Source organism: Eulemur rufifrons, chromosome 12, assembly GCF_041146395.1.
Source record: "Eulemur rufifrons isolate Redbay chromosome 12, OSU_ERuf_1, whole genome shotgun sequence".
NCBI lineage: Eukaryota > Metazoa > Chordata > Mammalia > Primates > Lemuridae > Eulemur > Eulemur rufifrons.
Window position 1 is genome coordinate 15,219,930 of NC_090994.1, and position 21,028 is coordinate 15,240,957.

General features: G+C 43.5%; 1 protein-coding gene across 2 annotated transcripts in view; it reads right to left on the bottom strand.

The window, feature by feature from the left end:
• Positions 1–14,296: 14,296 nt before the first annotated feature.
• The window catches only part of MFHAS1 (multifunctional ROCO family signaling regulator 1), an 87,478-nt gene continuing 80,746 nt past the window's right edge, over positions 14,297–21,028 (bottom strand). Inside the window, exons 3-4 of one of the 2 annotated variants that reach the window (XR_011235233.1) lie at positions 20,412–20,522; positions 14,297–16,885 (exon numbers count right to left, since the gene is read on the bottom strand). Coding sequence is in view for 1 of the 2 variants with exons in the window: in XM_069484941.1 (XP_069341042.1) it covers positions 16,852–16,885 (34 nt within the window). In the remaining variant the exon portion in view is untranslated. The remainder of the gene's footprint in view (positions 16,886–20,411; positions 20,523–21,028) is intronic. The other variant, XM_069484941.1, reaches the window with a different exon arrangement.

Here is a 21,028-nt window from a genome sequence, read left to right on the forward strand (position 1 = left end):
GCCTAAAAGGAGAACAATACCTTTCTGAGGACTAAGAGGGCATATTTTATAAGTCCATAATGAATAATAACTTTCTTTAAAAAAAAAAAAAATCAACACTTTTGACAACGCACACACACTCCAAGTTTATCATTCTAGAACTCCCGGACCACCAGACAGTGACAGGATGCCTCCCTACCGAAGAGTACGCACGTTGCCATTTTTAGAATTCCTTCTGGTACGTGGTCTACTCAGCGCCTCAGGGGAAAAGCATGTGACATTCTCAGTCATTGGAGACTACAGCTGTCTTGGTACCATGGTGCTACTCAGAACTATTTTGGCAGCACCACAGCTGCTGGAGGAGCCCAGATGGGTGTGTCCACGCATAGCCGAGTAGCGACAAGGACGAGACAACTGTCACCAATAAGGTGTCTGCCTGACAGGCAGACCAGGGCCACAGACCTTGCTAGTTGGTGCATTTTAAAACTTAAGTAAATGGATATTATAAAAATAAATACATAATCATGGCTGAGCATGTGTAAAATACAAAAACATAAAGATGGATTTCAAATGTAATATTTTAATTGCTGTATGATCCCACTGTGAAGATGTAAACACTATTAACACTGTTGCTAAATTTCCTTGAGTCACATTTCTCTATGTGTATGGCAGGGGGAGAAAGAGAGAGAGACCTTTATTTTATTCTCATCATCTCTGCCATTTATTTTGAAATAATTTTAGGCTTACAGAAAAGTAGCAAAAATAGTGTAAGGAATTCCAATACATTTTTCACCTAGATTCCCCAAATACTAACATTGCACCACATTTGCTTCATTTTCTCTCTCTCTCTCTCATATGTGTTATTTTTTTCTGAACCATCTGATGGTAAATTGCAAACCTGATGCCCCCTTTCCTCTCAATACCTCTGCGTGGGTTCCCTAAACACAAGATGAATCTTCCACATACCCAGATGATGTTTGTCAAAATCAGAAAATTAACATTGATACTATAGCAGTATTTGATCTACAGAATGTGTTTAATTTCACCAATTTTCTCTCTGTTGCTCTTTTAGCAAAACAAAAACAAAAATCTGGCCCAGAATCTAATCCAAGATCACTTATGGCATTTATTCCCTTGGGATCTTTGAATCTGGGTGGTTCTTCAGCCTTTCTTGTCTGGCTTTGACAGTTTTTTAAGAGTATAGGACAATTATTTTATAAAGGAGTTTTGAGATTGTTTTAGGTTTCCTCATGATTAGATGCATGTTATGCATCTTGGGCAGGACTATCACAGAAATGACAGTGACTTTTCTTAGTGCCTTCTAGCAGGAGGTACATGCTGTGGTTCTGACACTCTACTGATGATATCAAGCTTTGATAATTTGAAGAAAGTGAGGCCCTACCACCATGCTGTACCGTAAAAAGTTGCTATTTCATCCTCTGAAATTAAAAGCTACCTAGCAGGGAGTTACTAGATATTATCTAAGTATCCTATTAATCTTCAAATTTTTACCTACTATTTTTACCATCCCTTGATTCTTGCTAAAGCAATCATTATGATGGTTACCAAAAGGTGATTTTCTAATTCCATTATTCATTTATTAGTTTGCATCCTACTATAAGGAAGCAGTTTCCATTCCCTCCATTTATTTATTCATTTGCTTACAGAAATACTGATACTCACGGATTCTAATTTTGTTCTATGAATGATAATCTGTTGCTCTCTTTGTTTATTTTGATGCTCAAATTGTCCCGGAGTCGGTCCGTGAGAACCACTACAAATCTGGCTCCTCTATCTTTTTGACATGTCCTTGTCTTTCTTTTTTTTTCTTTTTCTGTCTTTTTTTTAAATAGAAAATTATTTTTTGTTTGTGTAAATTTATGGGGTACAAGCAAAATTTTGTTACACACATAGATTGCATAGTGGTGAAGTCAGGGATTTTAGTGTATCTATCACCCAAATAATGTACATTATACCCATGACATAATTTCTTATCCATACCCTTCCCACCCCTTCACCCTTCCGAGTCTCTATTGTCAATCATTCCACACTCTTCATCCATGTGTACACATTATTATGTCCCGCTTATAAGTGAGAACATGCAATATTTTTTTCTATGTCTGACTTGTTTCACTTAAGATACTGGCCTCCAGTTCTATCCATGTTGCTGCCAAGACATGATTTCATTCTTTTTCATGGTTGAATAGTATTCCATTGTGTATATATATACACCACATTGTATTTATCCAATCTTCCACCAGTGGACACTTATGTTGATTCTATTTCTTTGCTGTTGTTAATAGTGTTGCAATAAACATACAAGTGCAGGTATCTTTTTGATATAATGATTTCATTTCCTTTGGGTAAATAGCCATAGTGGGATTGCTGGATTGAATGGTAGTTCTATTTTCAGTTCTTTGAGAAATCTCCACACTGTTTTCCATAGAGGATGTACTAATTTACATTCCCCCCAATAATGTATAAGTGCTCTCTTTTCTCTGCATCCTGGTCAACATTTGTTATCTTTTGTCTGTTTAGTAATAGCCATTCTGACTAGTGTAAGATGATATATCTCAGTGTGGTTTTAGTTTGCATTTCTCTGATGATTAGTGATGTTGAGCAATTTTTCATATCCTGTTGGCCATTTGTATGTCCTCATAATCCTTTGACCAGTTGTTCACTTACTTGCATAGGGAAGTAAAGAATAGCATAGCACAGAATTGGCCAGTTCTCTAAGGAGCTCTAGTTCCTTTTAGTGGAGGGTGGTATTTATAAATCAAATCTGGGGACTAAATGTGCTCATTGCTACTGGGATGGCATTGCTTTTAGACACTGTCAGCACACAGAGCCAGGAATATGTCTATGTCCTGCGGTTCATGTTGATTTCTGTATCTATATATTTAAAACCATGTGTTTATACTGGTACCGCCAATTCTAGTCCAACCCCACAAGGTGTATCCTAGTATTCTCCCTTCGTATATTTATAATTGCATTCTCTGATACTAAGAAACCTGAGTTTCATTATTTGTTCAATCCCAGAAAATAAGGTAGTTTCAGAATTGCTAACATAGACCACTGTGAAAAACAACCCTACTGACTACAATAATTGCTTAGTTTTTGTTGTTAGCCTGAGGATGTGAAGTCAGATCTCTGTGTTCAAAAATAGTTCCCCATGCTCCCTTTATGATGGTTATTGTTTATTTTAAATACTATTAGGATTGTTTGTTTCTGTTCATATTCTATTTTGCAGTTTTTTCTCCATGTGCTCATTGAGTCTGTTAATTCATTTATTTATTCTCTGAGTATGTAACATATAAGGATGGTTCTAAAAGTCACAACTATGCAAAAAGCCTATTCATTCCTCTATTTCAGTAAAAATTACAGAATGAGTATGCCTCTGCAAAGTTATCTGCTTTGTGGGGCTTTTTAAAGAGTTGAACGCACCCAGGTGACAAAAATACAGTGTTCACAGGTGCAGAAAATAAAGCTCATGACAGTTCTGTTTGGCTTTTTACTTACAGCTGAACTTCCACTCAGGAAATACTGTAAGCATCTAGTTCACCTTCAGCGAGAACGTGTTTTACAAGTGGCCTCACTACTGTAATAATATAGGAACGCTTTGTAACATTTTATGATTACGCAGACTTGGGGTGAATCATTGCTTGCATTATGTACTCACAGAGTCACTAAATGGGGTCACTACATCCACAGCAAAGGGTCTAAACATGAGCATTTTCAGCCTTGTGGCTACTGGTCCCTTTCTTCTCTCTCATCCTTGTACACACAAGCATTTGGAAGCGTCTCTGATGGTGCTAATTATGCTAAGATTACTAGTGAGGGCCCCTTCTTGAAGGGGTTGTAGTTTGATGACGTGTGTCTCAGTAGTGGTGAGGTCATATTCCCTGAGTGTCTAATGGCGTTAGAACTGCTTTAATGCTTTGGGAGCCTTTTTATTTTGAGGCCAATTCTTAGCCACCTACAGCATAGGGCTTATTTTTTTCAGAGGGTGTAGAACTCCTTCTCGTGTCTTCAGAGCCTGGAGAGAATTTGGGGAGGAGGCAGGAGAAAAATGGAAATGGAATTGTGCTCCAGAGAGCGGCAGGGAAAGAGATGTAACGGGTGTCGCCAAGTCCTGAAAGAGTAGAGCTGCCTAGTCACGAAGGCTCCTAGGATTCTACTGGGCTGGTTGCAAATTCCGCCTTGTGGGCACATCTTCCCTACCCGTCTCCCCACTGCGTGGCTTTCGACACTCATACAGCACCTGAGGCAGATGCACAACTCGGCACTCCCATTGCACCCCACATACCTCTCCCTGAGGCGCTTACAATGTCGTAGCTCCCCAAGCGTGAGCCCCAGGCCAGCAGCCCCAACATGCTGTACCTGTCTAGGGCACTTCCCACGAATGGAGCTTGCGGGACTGGAAGTTGCTCTGGGTGAGCCAGCGAGTGAGTGGTCAGCGAATGTGAAGACCTAGGACATTACTGTGCACTACTGCAGACTTAATAAATGCTGTACACTTAGGCTACACTAAATTTATTTTTTAAAAAGTAATCGTACCACGACGTTATGACCACCATGACATCACTGGGCAATAGGAGCTTTTCAGCTCCTGTTACAGTCTTGAGACTCTCAGGTTATATGCAGTCCTTGTTCACGGACACATTCTTTGGTGACTGTGCTTGTATTTTTAAAAGACCTATATATGATCTTTAACCTCCTAATCTGTGATTGTAGCCCCCAGCTCAGCCATTCCATGTGTGATTTCTTCTCGTGTTGCATAACATACGAAGCACACTCGGTGTTACCCCACAAGACAAATTTCCAGTAAAAGCTCATATGCCGGACATGGCCCACAGGTCCAAGGCTTGAAGTCTGCTCTCTGATTTTCCTTGGCACTACCTTGACTTCTTCAGGATGGGTTAAGTTAGGGGAAAAACACTGGAACCTTCCTATAATTTGCTGCTTTCACAGTGAAGCCTGTTCCTAGAAAAAGTATGAAATCATCCTGGCTTCCCCTAGCATAGAGCTGTGCCAGCATCTGTCTGTTCTCTCTCGCTCTGGACGTTGCTTGGGGTTTCAGAGCCAAAGAGCCATCCATGAATGTCCATCTTGCTTTGTTTCTTTCTGTTATCCTCACAATAATCACTGGAAAATAAATGGGCTATCGTCCCCACCCACGCCGTCTTGGGATTTTCCAATAAACCTGTGAATTTGGGCTGTGGCAACCAGAAGTGATTTCTGTGGCTTTGGTGTTTTTGCTTTCAGTGTGTCTGCAGGGAGAGAGAAAGGGAGGTGATGAGCCCAGGAGCCAAGGCAATCTTAAATAAGGGATGGGTAATTATCTAGGGCAGTGGTCCCCAACGTTTTTAGCACCAGGGACTGGCTTCATGGAAGATGATCCTTCCATGGATGGTGGGGAGCAGGGTAGTGGGGGTCCAAAGATGACCCAAGCCCACCACAGTCACATGCACTCAAACCTCTCTGCCAATGACAAGCTGCACTTGCAGCCACTCCCCCGCGCCAGCTCCACTGCCCCAGCTCCACCTCAGATCATCAGGCATTAGATTCCCGTAAGGAGCTCGCAACCTAGATCCCTGGTATGTGCAGCTTACAGTAGGGTTCGTGCTCCTATGAGAATCTAATGCGTGGATGATTGACAGGCGGGGCTTATGCAGTGATGCGAGCGATGGGGAGCGGCTGTAAATGCAGATGGAGCTTTGCTTGCTCGCCCACTGCTCACCTCCCGCGGTGCACCCTGGTTCCTAACAAGCCATCAGCCAGTATCAATCCGCAGCCTGGGGTTGGGGGCCACAGATTTAGAGGACACGCATTGGTTGTTCTTTTTTAAATGATTTTTGTGATTTTTAAGGTTAAAGCTTATTGTGGATAATTTGTGAATCAGGGGAAAGTGTAAAGGAGGAAGGGGAAACCACCCATCCTCTTAAATCTAGAGCGATCTCCGTTAGCATTTTGTCATGCATCTTTTTGACTGTGCACTTGTCTTCACGTGTTGAAAAAATACTGTATAGAAAACTTGCAACCTCTTTTTTTTTTTACTTAAAATTACATAAAAAATATTTATATATTATTATAAAACATTCTTTAGAAGCATCATTTTAGTGACATTTTCCATCATATAGCTTACTGAATCATTTTCCCGTTGCTGCTTTAAATTTTTGTGGAAACATCTTTATACATATGTCTTTGACCGTCTGTTTATGATGTCGGCATAGATTTCTGAGAGGGGAGTTACTTGATGGAAGGATTTGGACACATTGATAACTTTGGATAGATTTTCCTAATTGCTTTCCAGAGTGGTCCAACTTCCACCACTGTGACTTCAGCATAAGAGAGCAAAAGAGGCAAACTTTAAAGGGACAGTGTTTGAAAATGTCCATAGTGTCAGATGGCACAAGATGTCAAAAATAACATGGGTTTACTGACATGGTCCTTATTAGCATTTGCATTTTACAGTCCTTTTTTTTTTTTTTTTTTTTTTAAAGGCGATGGGGTCTCACTATGTTGTCCAGACTGGTCTCAAACTCCTGGGCTCAAGTGACCTCAGCCTCCTGAGTAGCTGGCATGACAAGTGAGTCCCACAGATCCTAATAATGCAAGGCATGTCTGTTTTGGATTCTATCTGGGGAATTTTGCCTCAGAAATGCCTCACATTTTAGTCTTGTTAGTCCGTGTTTCAAAAACATGGATTCCAAGAACAGCATTATAGAGATGCCCCAGGGGGTAAACATTTCTGGTGAGGGCAGATTTACTATTTTCCTTTAGCTGTGTTGAAGGTCCTTCTCATTTTTACAAGAGATCACCTCCACACAGACCATGTATCACTCATCCAACCTCTCAACTTATGAACTTGAACATTTAGTTCTTATCACTTGAGTTTAAAAGTAATACTGTGATAAAATGCTTGGAGGTCAGTGATTGCATGAATTAGCTTAGTAACTACCTAATAGAGTATGCTGCTGGGGAGATAGCAATCCTAGGAGCCATTCCCCTAATACCATGTAAGGGTAAGAGGAAACAGTGTCACATGCTCTGCCAAATTGCATTCCCCTGGGCCACTGTGAAAGATGCAGGGTGAGTCACAAGGAGAGCCAGGTCAGAACATGGGTATGAATCAGTGAAATTAGACGAATGACCCTAATGTCGATGGTCACCTCCAGTAATTTTGTAGCTGTGGAACAACAGTGTAATGAATTGGCATAGATTCAACTCACACTGTGGAAGGGATCTAAAGCAATCATTGAGTATACGGATGAGCAAGCTAAGGCCTAAAGATGTCCAGTGACAGGCCCCAGATCCCATGGCTACGTCTTGGCTATCTGAGTCCTTTACCAGGGCTTCTGATCACAAGATCAGTGCTCTCTTTAGTACGTAGTAGCCGCACCTCTAGGGTGTGTCTGTGGGCTTTTGGCAAAGTCCATGGGGCATGGCAGAAGAACAGGCCGAAAAAGAAACCTGGACACGTGAGAAGACAGTATTATTCTTTATGTTGCTGCCACCTGTGTATAGTTAGTGGAATTTTCGGGTGCATCACAGACGCTGAATTTACTTCTCTTCACATTCGTCTCTCGGGAGGAAAGAAAATTCCCTTATGAATTCACTTCCGTAGCCCCTTTCGTGTAGCAAGCCCCCATGCATGAAGGGATAACTCCACAGCAAGATTTGTTTCTGAAGAGATGCCAACCAGTCTGCAGTGAAACATGTAACCAGGGAACTTTAGTTTCCTGACCCAGCATCATTACATGCCAGCAGTGCCATCATATTAGCTTGTTTTCATGTCATTGTGTAAACACAGTTGTGCCAGTTCAGAGCACTTAGAAGTATTTGATTATGCTTTGATCCTAGCTGTGCAATCCTGACCACACGCCAAGGCTGAAAAATAACTGGCGTGTCCATGAGCTAGTGATAATCTGGATTTGTAGGAAGACAGCTAGACCAAAGCCTTAAATGATGTGTCACCGTTTTATTTTACTTTAGGACATAGGGTGATAAAGAAAGACTTGTGATCATATTCTTGGAAGTGGGAGCTGGGAATAAGGAATGAAGGTCAATGTCCTGCATTTTCTCCCTCGTTGGCTCCTTGTGGGTTAAACTTAATTTTAACCGATATGCATTGAATGAATCCTATGTGGGAGTTTCCATGACAGGAAGAGGAGAAATCAGACCCCTTTTTGGTTCCTAGGAGTTTATGTTCCTGAAGATGAGCGAGGCATATCAACAACTGTAACTCTGGGGCAGGAGGGCCTAGTGCCATCAAGGCCACAGAAGTGCTAGGTGGCACAGGAAACAGGGGAAATAATTGTGTCTGAGAGTTACAAGCTACAAGGAGGAGGTAGCCTTTGAGCTGGGCCTGGAAATGGGGTAGTATTTCAGCTGGTGAAAGGAATTCTACGAAGAGGAAATACTCTGAACAGTGTGAGTCAAAAGCACGTGGCCAGGCATGGGAAGGGGGGTGAGTAATTCAAGGTGAGGCTCAAATGTCACAGTCTCTGACCCCAAGGAAATCAGCTCTACACAGAGGTCTTAGCTAGCGCTGAATCTTCATTGCCCCAAGCAGCACTCCCCATACAGTGAGTGCCTGTCTTAGTCTGTTCAGGCTGCTGTAACAAAATACTTTAGACTCCTTGGTAATTTACAAACAATAGAAATTTATTTCTTACAGTTCTAGATTTTGGGAAGTCTAGGATCAAGGTGCCAGCAGATCTCAGTGTCTAATGAGGGCCCACTCTATGCTTCATACATGGTACTTTCTTGCTGTGTTCTCACATGGTGGAAGGGGCACACAGGCTCCCTCAGGCCTCTTTTATAAGGGCACTAATCTCACTCAAGAGGGCTCCACCCTTATGCCCTAATCACCTCCTAAAGGCCTCCCCACTTAATACTATTGCATTGAAGATTAGGTTTCAACATATGAATTTGCTGCTGTGCACTGCTTTAGCTATACCCCGTAAGTTGTGGTATGTTATGTTTTCCTTTGTATTTATCTCAAAAGTATTTTTGAATTTCCCCTGCAATTTTTTCTTTGACTCAGTTATTTAGGAGTGTGTGGTTTAATCTTTACCATCTTGTATTTTTCCTTACTCCAATGTAGCTTTGTTCTACTGGCCTCCTTTGTGCTCTTGTCGGCAAATATATTACATTTCTATATGTTATGAGACTAACAATACAGTGAGATACATATTGTTTTGTGCAATTGCTTCTTTAAAAATCAGTCAAGAGAAGAAAAATGAAGATGTACATAATTATGCAGTTTCTATCATTAGTGACATAATTTCCTTTCTTGGGACTCTTTGATGTGCCTGCTCAGGTATTTTTTCCCCTTGTTTTTGATTTTTGGTCCAGCTACCTACAGGTTGCCCCTGGTTCTGCATAAGTCACTTATTAGCCAAAGGTTGTGCTTAAGCCCCTTAGTCAGAGAGATTTTTACCCTTTACTGTTGAATATGTGTGTAGCTCAGAAGTTGCTATTACATTTTGAGGAATTTACTTATTTGGCTCTGCATTCAGCCAGGGACTAGAAGCTTGGAATTCCCTCTCTGATCACTCTGGAGGGATCTCAGCCTCGAACATGCACAGTCTTCCAGACTATCAGGAATGAGTGTGATTTTAGTTTTAAGCCTGGCTTCCTGGGGTTCCCCTGGGTTGTAGTAGGTTACTTTTTGGTCGGTGTTTGCTCAGAGGTTGTGTTTAAGCCCTTTGTGCCGCAGAGGTTTCTGCCGTGTGTGTGGCTAGGGGAAAGCTTTCAGGTCTGCCCCACATCACGCTCCGACTGGCCTCGAGTGGGTGCGGCTTAGCCCACGCGTGTGGCCTTCCCAACCCCTGGAATTGACTGGGATCTCAGAAGCGTTCTTGGCTCTTGCCCTGGTTCTATTGAACATCTGGCTGCTCTGCTGTTTCACTTGTTGGTATCTTGGAGCTACCAACCTCCTCCTCTGCTCTGCACTGAGATTTCCATCGCTTTAGACAGCTCCTTAGTCATGCAGTTCTTCAGGCTCTGTTGCAAATAAAGTCAGTCCCCTTAGGCAGAGCTGCGGGGCACTTCACCCTGATGGCACGCCTTTCCCCTGGACAAAGCCCTGTGCCCCTGCACTGGAACGGGGAGGGCAGGAACTCTCTTTTTCTGGGAATGACATCCGTGCTCTACCAGTGGACACTGAGGGGGAGGACAAGGTGGCAGCCCCTGATCTTCTTGGCTTGCCTCTCTTGGCCTGGAATCTCTGCCCTGTGACAGAGCTGGCCAGCGGCAATCGGGCTTCGTGTTCTTGGCCTGCTGTAGAGCTTCGGTTCTTTATGTGGAAGGACGCCCCAGTCCTCTTAGCCTCTCTTGTCTGGATGGAGATTCTGCAATAAGGAGTGGGGGAGGTTGAGAAAAGCCAGCAGCTTGTTCCCTACAAACTGTGGCCTCAGAGAGGGCATCGAGGGGAGAGGGAATCTCCCTCCTCTTGGCCACATCTGCCTAGAGTATAGCGCCAGGACAGAGCATCTGGAACCCACAGAGGAGAGAGGAAAGGGAGGCGTGGGCTCAAATGTTACACACTGGCTGTTCTGACCAACACTTAGTACATTTTCTTGAATGAATGCTCTTCCATCTGCTGTATGCCCTTAGGACAATTTCTGGAGACTTCAAATGATTGTTTATATTCAGTTTTTTAAAGAATTCTCCCTAGTTCAATTGAAATTTTGCTGGGGAGAATTTCCACTGAGCTCCTTCTCCATTTCTTTGGAAGTCTTGCTCATCTGTCACCCTGGCATGCTTTCTGGAGTAGGAAAGAGTGAACGGGTCGCTAGTCCGCAGAGCATTACAGAAACCCCTGACACACACTGGGCATGTGGCCTGTGCCCTATGCCCAACCTACTTTCATGCCATGATTTCTCGAGTACTGAGCAGAAAATAAACCCAGGCAATTTGTTCTGTTGTTTGTGTACCAAATTGGTTAGTAAGATTTTGCTTTTCTTTCTAATGAGGGAAACATGTGAGTTGACTTTTTTAGTCTGGCTTCAGTAAAACATTCAGACAAAAAGTATTATACCTATAAAGATCTCCTAAAAAAAAAAAACATTGACGTTTTCACAAATCAATTTTTGCCAAATTTCAAATATATTTATATGAAAAGGCTGCAGTGAAACAACATTGAAGAAAGCATAACTTGCTTTCAATTTCAAATTTAAGGAGTATTTTATGGTATAATAATTTTTCTGTAATCTTTCAATAACTTTTTCTAGCAGAAATTTTAAAACTGGTGGAATGTTTGTAAAAGTTTTTAGGGTCCAGCTGGATACAGTGGGGCATGTTTGTAGTCCCAGCTACTTGGAAGGCTTAAGGCAGGAGGATCACTTGAGGCCAGGAGTTCAAGGCCAGCCTGGGTAACACAGTGAGACTGTATCTTAAAATAAATAAGTAAATAAAATAAAAGCTTTTGGGGTCCTTCAGACTTAGGCAAATCACCTGGTCTCTCCCATGTGTTGCATTAAACCAGTGGGATCACTTTAGACCAGTGGTCCCAGATTATTATATTACCCAGATATTCATACATCATTTTCATAAATTTTACCATATCATCACAATTTTTTCTGTATCTGTGTATCATCTGTGCTTATTCACTTAATGTTTCTTTCTAATACTTTTAAGCATTTCTTTCTAAATCTTTTAAGTATTTCTTTCTAAATGTATTCATCTGTAAAGCAAATGTTCTATCACTCTTGCAAATAGCCAATTAGTACATATAATAAAAGCAAAAATTGTTAAAAATTCTAGCTAGATACTGCTAAAGGCTCTGAACTTGAGTCCTACATTCCCTGTAAAAAAACAAACAAAAAAATGCAATAGAACAGCTGCATTTGATTAAGCCCTTTAGACGTGGTATCTCATTTCGTATTGGTAACAGCTGTATGGGCAAGATTGTTTCCCCCATTTTACACACAAGGAAACTGAGGCACAAGTAGAGGAGATGGCAGAGCCAGGATTCAAATGGAGGCAGTATGTGGTCAGCACTCTGAACCATTCTGCCCTCCTGACTCCTATATCATGTAAAAGAGAGTGATCTCCATGATTTAGTGCCACCTCTGCCTCACCTACCACCACCTCGGGTGCACTGGCAGTACATGGCTGTACTCTGGGATCCCTGGGGAGGACGTCCACAGACGACTCTTGGGAAAGGCTCCCTTCTGCGCTCAGATACACAGGTAAATTGTGCACATTCGACTCCTCTTTTGGAGGCCCACACTTTGTATTGGCAGAGTCCTGTGGCAAAAATCTATTTTTCTTTTTTTAGAGACAGGGTCTCGCTCTGCCACCCAGGCTAGAGAGCAGTGGCATCATTGTAGCTCACTGCAGCCTCAAACTCCTGGGCTCAAGTGATCCTCCTGCTTCAACCTCCTGAGTAGCTTGAGACTAGAGGTGTGCACGCCAGCATGCCTGGCTAATTTTTATTATTTTCTGTAAAGACTGAGAGGTTTTGCTATGTTGTCCAGGCTGGTCTCGAACCCTTGGCCTCAAGTGATCCCCCCGCCTCGGCCTCCCTGAGTGCTGGGATTATAGGCATGAGCCACCGCATTCAGCTGGCTCTTTTAAGCCTTATTTAATGCAGCATTTCTTAAACTTGTTGGATCTTAGAAGCCTTTTAAAGAGGAGCATGTCTTAGTGTCTCAAGAGGCATGAATGTCCCACAGGGCAGTTTGGAAAACACTGGATTCATCTCAGTGTTTAAAACTCATTTCATTGGAAAATATAAAGATGAAGAAGGCATTTCTTCATTCAGAGAGGTTACAAATATTCAAGGAGGGCCTCTGTTACCAGGTAAATTTTCTCATGCTGTCAAACCCAGAAAACGTCAAGAGGTCATCTGCTTTGTAAAATCCCTTCTATTCCCTCCACACCCCCGTCCTGGCTCGAGCAAGTGTCACCAGGTGATGGCCTTCCTCAGTGCCGGTTCTACCAGGGGACAGAGGTAGTCACAGGCAAAGGAAACCCTGGGCATTTGCATTCAGCACAGAAGCTGTCGCCGTGTGTCAGGCACCCTGTGTCCCAAGTTCAGTAAACCTGGGACCTATCTCAGGAAGCTTCCAACTAGGCAGGGGAAGTTGTCTTGGGAAGGAAGGATGTATGTGATAATGACAGCACTTGTAATTGTCACCACTGCCACCTGCTTCTCTGTGTGACCTGCTCAGCAAGTTGAAAGAACTGAGTTCTTGATAACAAAAAATGAGGCCCACATTGGTGACATGTGCTCGCTCACTGTGCCCTCTTCACCAGGCGGGGAAGGCAGTGGCATTGGGGGAGTGCTTGGGGTTCCCTGCACACAGCTGCGGAGCGAGCCACTCCCCGGGGGCTGCCAACCTTGTTACACTACTCGTTTGGAAATTCCGACCTTCTCGTGGTTTCTGCTTTTGCCAGAAACATGTTTAAATGAGTTCAGGGCAGCCCAGCCAGTGGCTCCAGCCGCCTCACTGGGAGCCGTGCGATGAGGCCCTCCTGGTCTGAGGCAGTCCCTTCTTCCGTCTGTCCTCAGGGCAGGGCTCTTGGTCTTGATCCTTCCCCCAGAGGCTGCTCCCACACTCTTTTCCTCTCATCTTCTCATCTGCCTTTTTAAAAAAGCAGGATGAATAGAGCTGCTTTTTCGTTTGTTTTTGGGACAGAGTCTCACTCTGTCACTCTGGCGAGAGTGCAGTGGTGTCATCATAGCTCACAGCAACCTCAAACTCCTGGGCTCAAGAGATCCTCCTGCCTCAGCCTCCTGAGTAGCTGGGACTACAAATGTGCACCACAATGCGTGGCTAATTTTTCTGTTTTTTTGTAGAGATAGGGGGGTCTTGCTCTTGCTCAGGCCGGTCTCAAACTCCTGGCCTCAAGTGCTCCTCCCGCCTTGGTCTCCCAAAGTGCTGGAATTACAGGTGTGAGGAACAGAGCTTCTGACAGGTAGCCCAGGGGTCTGCTTTATCAGCCTGCAACTAGGGCGTTCTGGGGCAGTATTTACAAGGTGGTGGTGAGGACTTCTGCTAAGAGCCCTTGAAAGATCAGGGGCAGGAACTTCCACCCCCACCATAAATTCATAAGCTTTGATTTAGGAATATAGTGGATCACTGAAGAAATAACCTGATCTAAGAGACAGAGCTGATATTCAGAGTTGCGTCCCCAGCCTGAAATTGGAGGCAGAGTTTGACAACAGGGACTCTATCCCACCCATAGCTTGAATAGCATCACTTAGGAGCTAAAAATATAAAAGTTAGTCTTTAACTCTGGGGATTAGAACTGTGTTACCACTTCTTTGGATTTTTACTGAATTTTATTTTATTGTTTTAAATTGCTGCTCAGTTACGACAATGAAATGAGAAACCACAATTACAATTCACAACCCATGGCCCGAAAAACAACACACATCCCGTCAGGAATTACACCAAACCCTTTCCTTTTTATTCATTCAAAAGAGTCGAATGCACAAGTGTCAAATATGAGCACTGTCGTTTTTTGTTTTTTTTCTTAGAAGAGGGAAAACATTTATTCTGGCACCGCTTTTACAATTCCAGGAAGTGGTTTTATACCACAAAGTTGCAGGAATAGAAACCATAACAAACTTGGAGAGGGCATTTGGTTGAGAGGCAAGGGACTTGTTGGGTGGAAAAAAAACTCCTCTTGTGCTTTAGTGAATTTGCCTGTCAGTCTTGGCTGGCCGCTGAGGCTTCCCAGGTGTTGAAAGAGAAAACGGAATTTCCTGCATAGACGGCTGAAAATTCCTGTAGAGCACAATGTTTTCTGTATCTCCAACCCGCCTCCCACCCTGAAGCAAGTTCTCGAAGCTTCTCTGGAGCTGCGTGTGGTCACATGATTCTCTGTCATGGGGACCCTTTCTGCTAAAACACCTGTGACACCAAGGTTTCTTCTTCTGCTTCTCTAGGGTTCAGATGGACTGCACAAAACATCACTTGTCAAATCATATTAGATATTAAGAATGTGGGCATTTATGCTCATGGTAACAGCAAACACTGTGCAGGGTGTGTCACCCAAAGGAACATTTTTTTTTTTCATTTCATATGGTCCCTTGGGGAGTTCACCCAAAGTCACACACTGAAGAGAGTCTTTTTCTCAAGACTGGTTAAAGTTGGTTAATTTGACAGTTTAGAAACTGCCTTGGGCCAATTTAAAAATTCTTAGTGCCCAACGATTCAATGGTCCGAAAAGCAATTTAAATGTTACCGTTCGGTTTTGCACACACACACGACACATGCACGTACACACTCTCGCATGCGCGCACATCTGAGAACTGCGACAAAGGGATTGACCAGATGAATCCTGTGACTGTTTCTAAAGAAAATGAAATCTCAAACGTGAGGTGTCCTATTCAAGTACTCAAAAATGCAAACACAGTCTGATCCCACTCGATTTTATGATCCTAAGAAATCCTACCTGTGTAACTGGAGGTTCTGGGGTCAGTGAAGTTAACTCCTGGGGCTCGAAATACTCCACAGAAATTGATTTGTTATTTATTTAAAAGAAATATGTTGAGGCTTTGTATACTGTGTCCTTCCAAGAGTCAACACTTAAGAGAGTAACACCAGCTGACTCACTTTTCGTGTCTGACACTGGAGAGAATCAGTTGGTTTTACACATTTTCAATCAACACTCGGGAGACAGATGTAACACTAGCGTCCTTTACATTCTTCAAAGAATGTGTTACTATTGCAGCATATGCTGTTTGGCCCCAGTGAGGAGTAGAAAAGAAAGCCATTTGTTTAGTTTGCTTTAGGTTTTACCTCTTGGAGATTTTAAACCAAGGGTTTATGCTAGTTCTGGGCAGCACACTGTCCAATCAGAGGCTGTGGACTTACAAATAACCGCTGTGGGATTATTCTCTCCAAGTAGGAAGTTCACTCTCTTAGGGCCTCCCCGCCAGATGTGGAGGGCTTGCAACGTGCTCTGCTGAATTTCACAGACTGCTCTAGAAAAGGAAGGTACTTATTAGCAGAGTTATTTACATGATTCATAACTGACTCCTGATTATCTTGAGCTATTCAAAGAGAGGTTTTTTTAATGGACTCTGTCCCCGATGGCCCCCAAGAGCGCCCCACCTCTGGCAGGCACTAATGACACATGGGGAAGGAAAGGGAATATCCCCCCACCGTGCCCCAGGATTTATAAGCAGGGACCTTTACTGAAAAGGAAGGGGACACTGTCTGAAATGCACATTTTAGGGTCTCGCTGATTACCGGCAATTTCTTTGAACCAACACTTAATCCATAGTTTTTTTTTCTTTAATCATCCTCAGATTAAAAAAAAAAAAAAAAAAAGGCTTACGCTAAAATAAGAAATCAGCCTGGTCTTGGCACAGTTCTCATGCAGAATATTGCACCCAGTGTTAACTAACGCTAGAAGCTTCAAACTGTATAAATTTAAATGTATTTTGCATATTATTATAAAAATAAAGATAAACATATACATATTTTACACGAGTTACGGAACAGCAATGAACGTCAGTCGATCCCTCTTTCACATTGAACAGAACTGAAATCTGAGTGCTCCAAATACTGCCACCTGCACTGCAACTATGGCTTATATGTGCACGGAAAACAAAATCCCTGAGAAGCCATTCGACTTTGTTGTTTGTTTGTTTCTTTTCTTCAAGTAGCGCTCTCCTTGGAGGATCACAGTTCTGAGGTTCAGGTTGTAAAACATTTGCTCCATGGATCTCGCCCGTCCTCCCCGCCGCCCGCTCACTCTCCACCTCTGAAAGCGCCCTGAGTGCTTGGTCACTCGAGGTCACAGAACACGCTGGCGAGGGTGAAGGGGTCGCCGGGTTCAAAGGATAATCCAGGGCAGTTCGGATGCTCTCTTTTCTCCACGGAAATTCCACAGCCATCCAAGTCACTGGTTTCTGTGCTTTTCACCAACATTCTTCCTGTATGGGTGGATGAGAAGAAAGCACAGAAATGACAAAAGGTGCTAGATGACAATATCCTTATTTATTAGAAAATGATGCTACAAAGGTATTTCTGCACAGATTTTCATTTCTACTTCTAGAACTCCTTGTAAATGGCAGGCAACTCATGTCCCCACGACGGAAAGAGTCTTTGTAGTAGTAAATTTGCCAAACATTTGTGTTAGTGATGTCCAGCTCGTTATAGCCCTAAACCAGGAACTGCACTAATTGGCTCTCACCCCTTACTCCATTGAAATTTTCCAGCTTAACCAGATCTCTAATTAACAGCCCCCAACTATAAACACAGACAGTCACACGTAGACACACACTAAATGACCCCCCCCAGGAGTAGGAATATAGACTAAAACATGAGATGTCTGTCTGGACTATGAGGCATGATTTGTCTTAAAATGTTATAAGTGAGAATGTTAACAAAAATCTGGAGTTTGATGAATACAAAATGAAAAAAACTGTTGCATCCTCAGTGAATTAAAGCAAGTGGCGTGCAATTCAGACAAAATGGTTAGTGGAAAAAAATGACAAATAATGCGATCCCTTTTCTTACAATGACATGCGATGCGATGTTTTTGAAAGTGTTTTGGCAACATTAGAGGAAACATTCAAAGACATTGATAGGAAAGGGTAAAAGGGTTATTATGATCTGTTGTTCCTAAACCCTGTCTCTCCTAATGCTGCTTGTTTTCAGGGACACTGATAAGTCAATATCCACCTAAGGCTGGGCGCAGTGGCTCACGCCTGTAATCCTAGCACTCTGGGAGGCCGAGGTGGGCGGATCGTTTGAGCTCAGGAGTTCGAGACCAGCCTGAGCAAGAGCGAGACCCCATCTCTACTAAAAAAATAGAAAGAAATTATAGACAGCTAAAAATATATATAGAAAAAATTAGCCGGGCATGGTGGCACATGCCTGTAGTCCCAGCTACTCGGGAGGCTGAGACAGGAGGATCCCTTGAGCTCAGGAGTTTGAGGTTGCTGTGAGCTAGGCTGACGCCACGGCACTCACTCTAGCCTGGGCAACAGAGTGAGACTCTGTCTCAAAAAAAAAAAAAAAATCCATCTAAGACATCTCTCCAGCCCGTACAAGAGCCAGCTGTGGGCTTGTTCAACCATGATGATAAATGCCATCACCAAAAGTAAGCCCCTTCCAGTTACTAATCACAGGCATTATATTTCATTAATCTTCAACTCGTAAAAATCCCGCCAGTAAGCTCCACCTTGCTCTGTATTTTACTAAGAAGGAAACTAAGGTTCTAAGAGTTGGAATAACTTCCCTGAGGGTATATACTGGTGAGTGGCAGAGCCCAGCCTTTAACTAGGGTTGTCTGACTCCAAACTTGCTCAACAGCTTAAAGAGAGGTTGGATATTCAAGGCCCTAGGGATACTTTCATATTTCTATGGAACTTGGCCATGAGCACTTTTGGGAGGCCTATTAAAACAGTGAACTCCCGGAAGAGAAGGTTTTGCAAACTGTCTCAAATTCAAGTCGTAACATAATAAATCTAAGTGAGGAGAGGATGGCAGTGTAAAAACACACATCTCAACAAAGCAGTTAACTTTGGTGGTGTGAGTTTCGGATTCCTGTGGGAGACGTGCTATGTAAACATTTTTCACTGCATCTAAAGAACCTTTGGAAATGCAGAGTGTCTGGCTGGCTGCTCCCGAGGGCCAGACGTTAGACCGAGAAACACAAGAATACCTAATCAAAGGCACCAGGAAGGAATATCCCACAGTCCCACATCAATACCTACTGTCTGGTCTCCGAGGGAAAAGAGCCACCAAACTGTCACCTTCTCCATCTCAGTAAACTCATCCTCATCCTTCAAGATCTGCCCCACATACCACTTCCTGGGACTTTTCCTGAGTCTTCCCGGTAGAGTTCTTTCTTTTCGGTGCTTCCAGGACTTGGTTCATATACCTCTCTATGGCAGGTACCATATTTTAATTACCATTAGACAGAAGTTCATCTGGTTATTTCTTTGATTCTCATTCTCCCCTAGAAGGCTATTAGATTACTGAAGGCAGGATCTGATTTGGTTATTTCTAGGTCCTTACCACCTGGCACGATGCCTGCTAGAAGGCAAATGCTCAACAAAGACCTGCTGAATGCAGGAAGAATAAGATGTCATGAAAAGACCACAGGTAGAAAGCAGCCAAGATACTGTGAGACCACTGCCCTCCTGGAGGTGTGTACAAAGTAGGAGGGAGATGTGACGGAGTGACTCACTGGAGTTGGAGGCGTCTTCCCAGAGGAGCTGGCACAGGGCCCTGGCCTCAGGGATGAACAGGCCATCACGGGGTAGGAGGGAAGGGGGGCAGCCAGCAGAGCACTGAGCGCCAGCCGGGGGAGCACCCTGGGGGACCTCCCGCAGTAGGGGAGTGTCTCGGAGAGTGTGGGTCACTGGGGGCCTAGAGGAAAGCGGGGGCTGAAGAGAAAGTGACAAGGTCAATTTCACTCATGTCAGGGCACGCTGATAAGAGGGGATAACAGGGGTTGGTGAACGCATATACCTGGGGAAGAAAGGAGAGGAAGGTGCTGAGGCCTGGCCACCACCCAAGACAGGAAGGGGAACTTTGGGGGAGGGAGACAATAAACCCAGACGTACACTCTAGAAACCTCTAGGACATCCAGCGGTGCTGCCGGGTAGGATGGTGGAAACAGAGGGCTGGACCTCAAGGGCAGGGCCAGCCTGTGGGGCTCAGACCTAGAATCATCCCAGGCTAGAGAACCTGTCCAAAGACCATTAAAGAAATCAGGACTCAAGGTATTTGGAAGCCTAGGCTGAAATGGAAGCCATAACACTTTGGGGCTTTGCTGATCCCAGAGGGACTGTCCCTTCCTGGGTTGGGGAATTCCTAGGGATAGTAAAGAAAGAATAAACAACTTCTCTGAGGATGGACTTTTCAAATACAGTCCAACTAGTCCTGAACCCACAACCCACCCGCTGGCTCTATCTGGCTTTCTTACCCCAGGCCACTATCCACCTGCCCTAATCATTTCAGGGCCAGGTACCAGGCAACCAAGGACAATCCCTGTGCCCCAGAGCCACTGAAATGGTCCAAGCTAGCCAGTCCTATGCCTGCATAGCCTGCCTTTCCATTCTTTCCCATGGAAACCCCAATAATTCCCTTCCTCCCTCTGCTTGTGATGCCCTGGTGCTGCCTACCCAGTCCCAGACGGTGTGGATCCAGCTGATGTGATATTCCTGCATAACAGTACATTTTTAGAAAAATAATTTTCTTTTTCAAGCAAGGATCTAAGATTGCTGATATATATACACGATCATAGTAAATTAAGCAAAAGAGTCAAGCAGTTTCCTTATTCCCAACTGCAACTTGATTCTAGGTAAGTAAAAGATTTGTCATCTTAAGATGTCCTGCCCTGTAGCATCCCTTCGTCCCCACACCCCCTTCTTACCCCTAAACTCTCCAAGGGCTCAGGGGGACCTTACCTAGTTAAGAAATTCTCTCTGCTTCACAGAGACTTACCCTTAAAAATTGGTGCTCCTAAAGTCACAGTTTGGGTACAGTAAAAATGATGGCATAAGGAAAAGATGCACTATCTTTTCCATTTAATTTTCCAAGAAAGTATGAAGATACCTAAGCAGAGAGGGGAAAAATTCCAGTATCAATGTGGCTGATGGGAGACTAAAGAAAGAAACACAATGTCTTCTAGGCTACCGCGGTAGCAAGGCGATGTCATTCTGCATGGAACAAAACAAATCGATGCAAATCAATGTGATACACCCCACAGGCGGCCTCACTTAGCCTTGTCTTAGCAAACACCAGCCCCTCCCTACCCTCCACGTTCTAGAATGCTGTGGACAGTGAAACATTCTCCATTGTGATGAAGCCAAATTCATCCTGCTCCATTGCTTTTTAAAGAAATCTTTAGCAAGTCCATACTAATTAATCTGTGTGAGGTTAGACATATTGGGATCTTGCTTGAATGGGAACTTTACAGGATAGAGGCAATAATCTAAGATTTTAAAAGGGAATTTTGAAATGCGGTATCTCAGCCTTGCCTTCTATTATTAGTAGTACTTACTGGAAAAGGAGAAAGCTTAGCCCAGCAATTTTCAAACCAGCCCATTTTTTGCTAATCC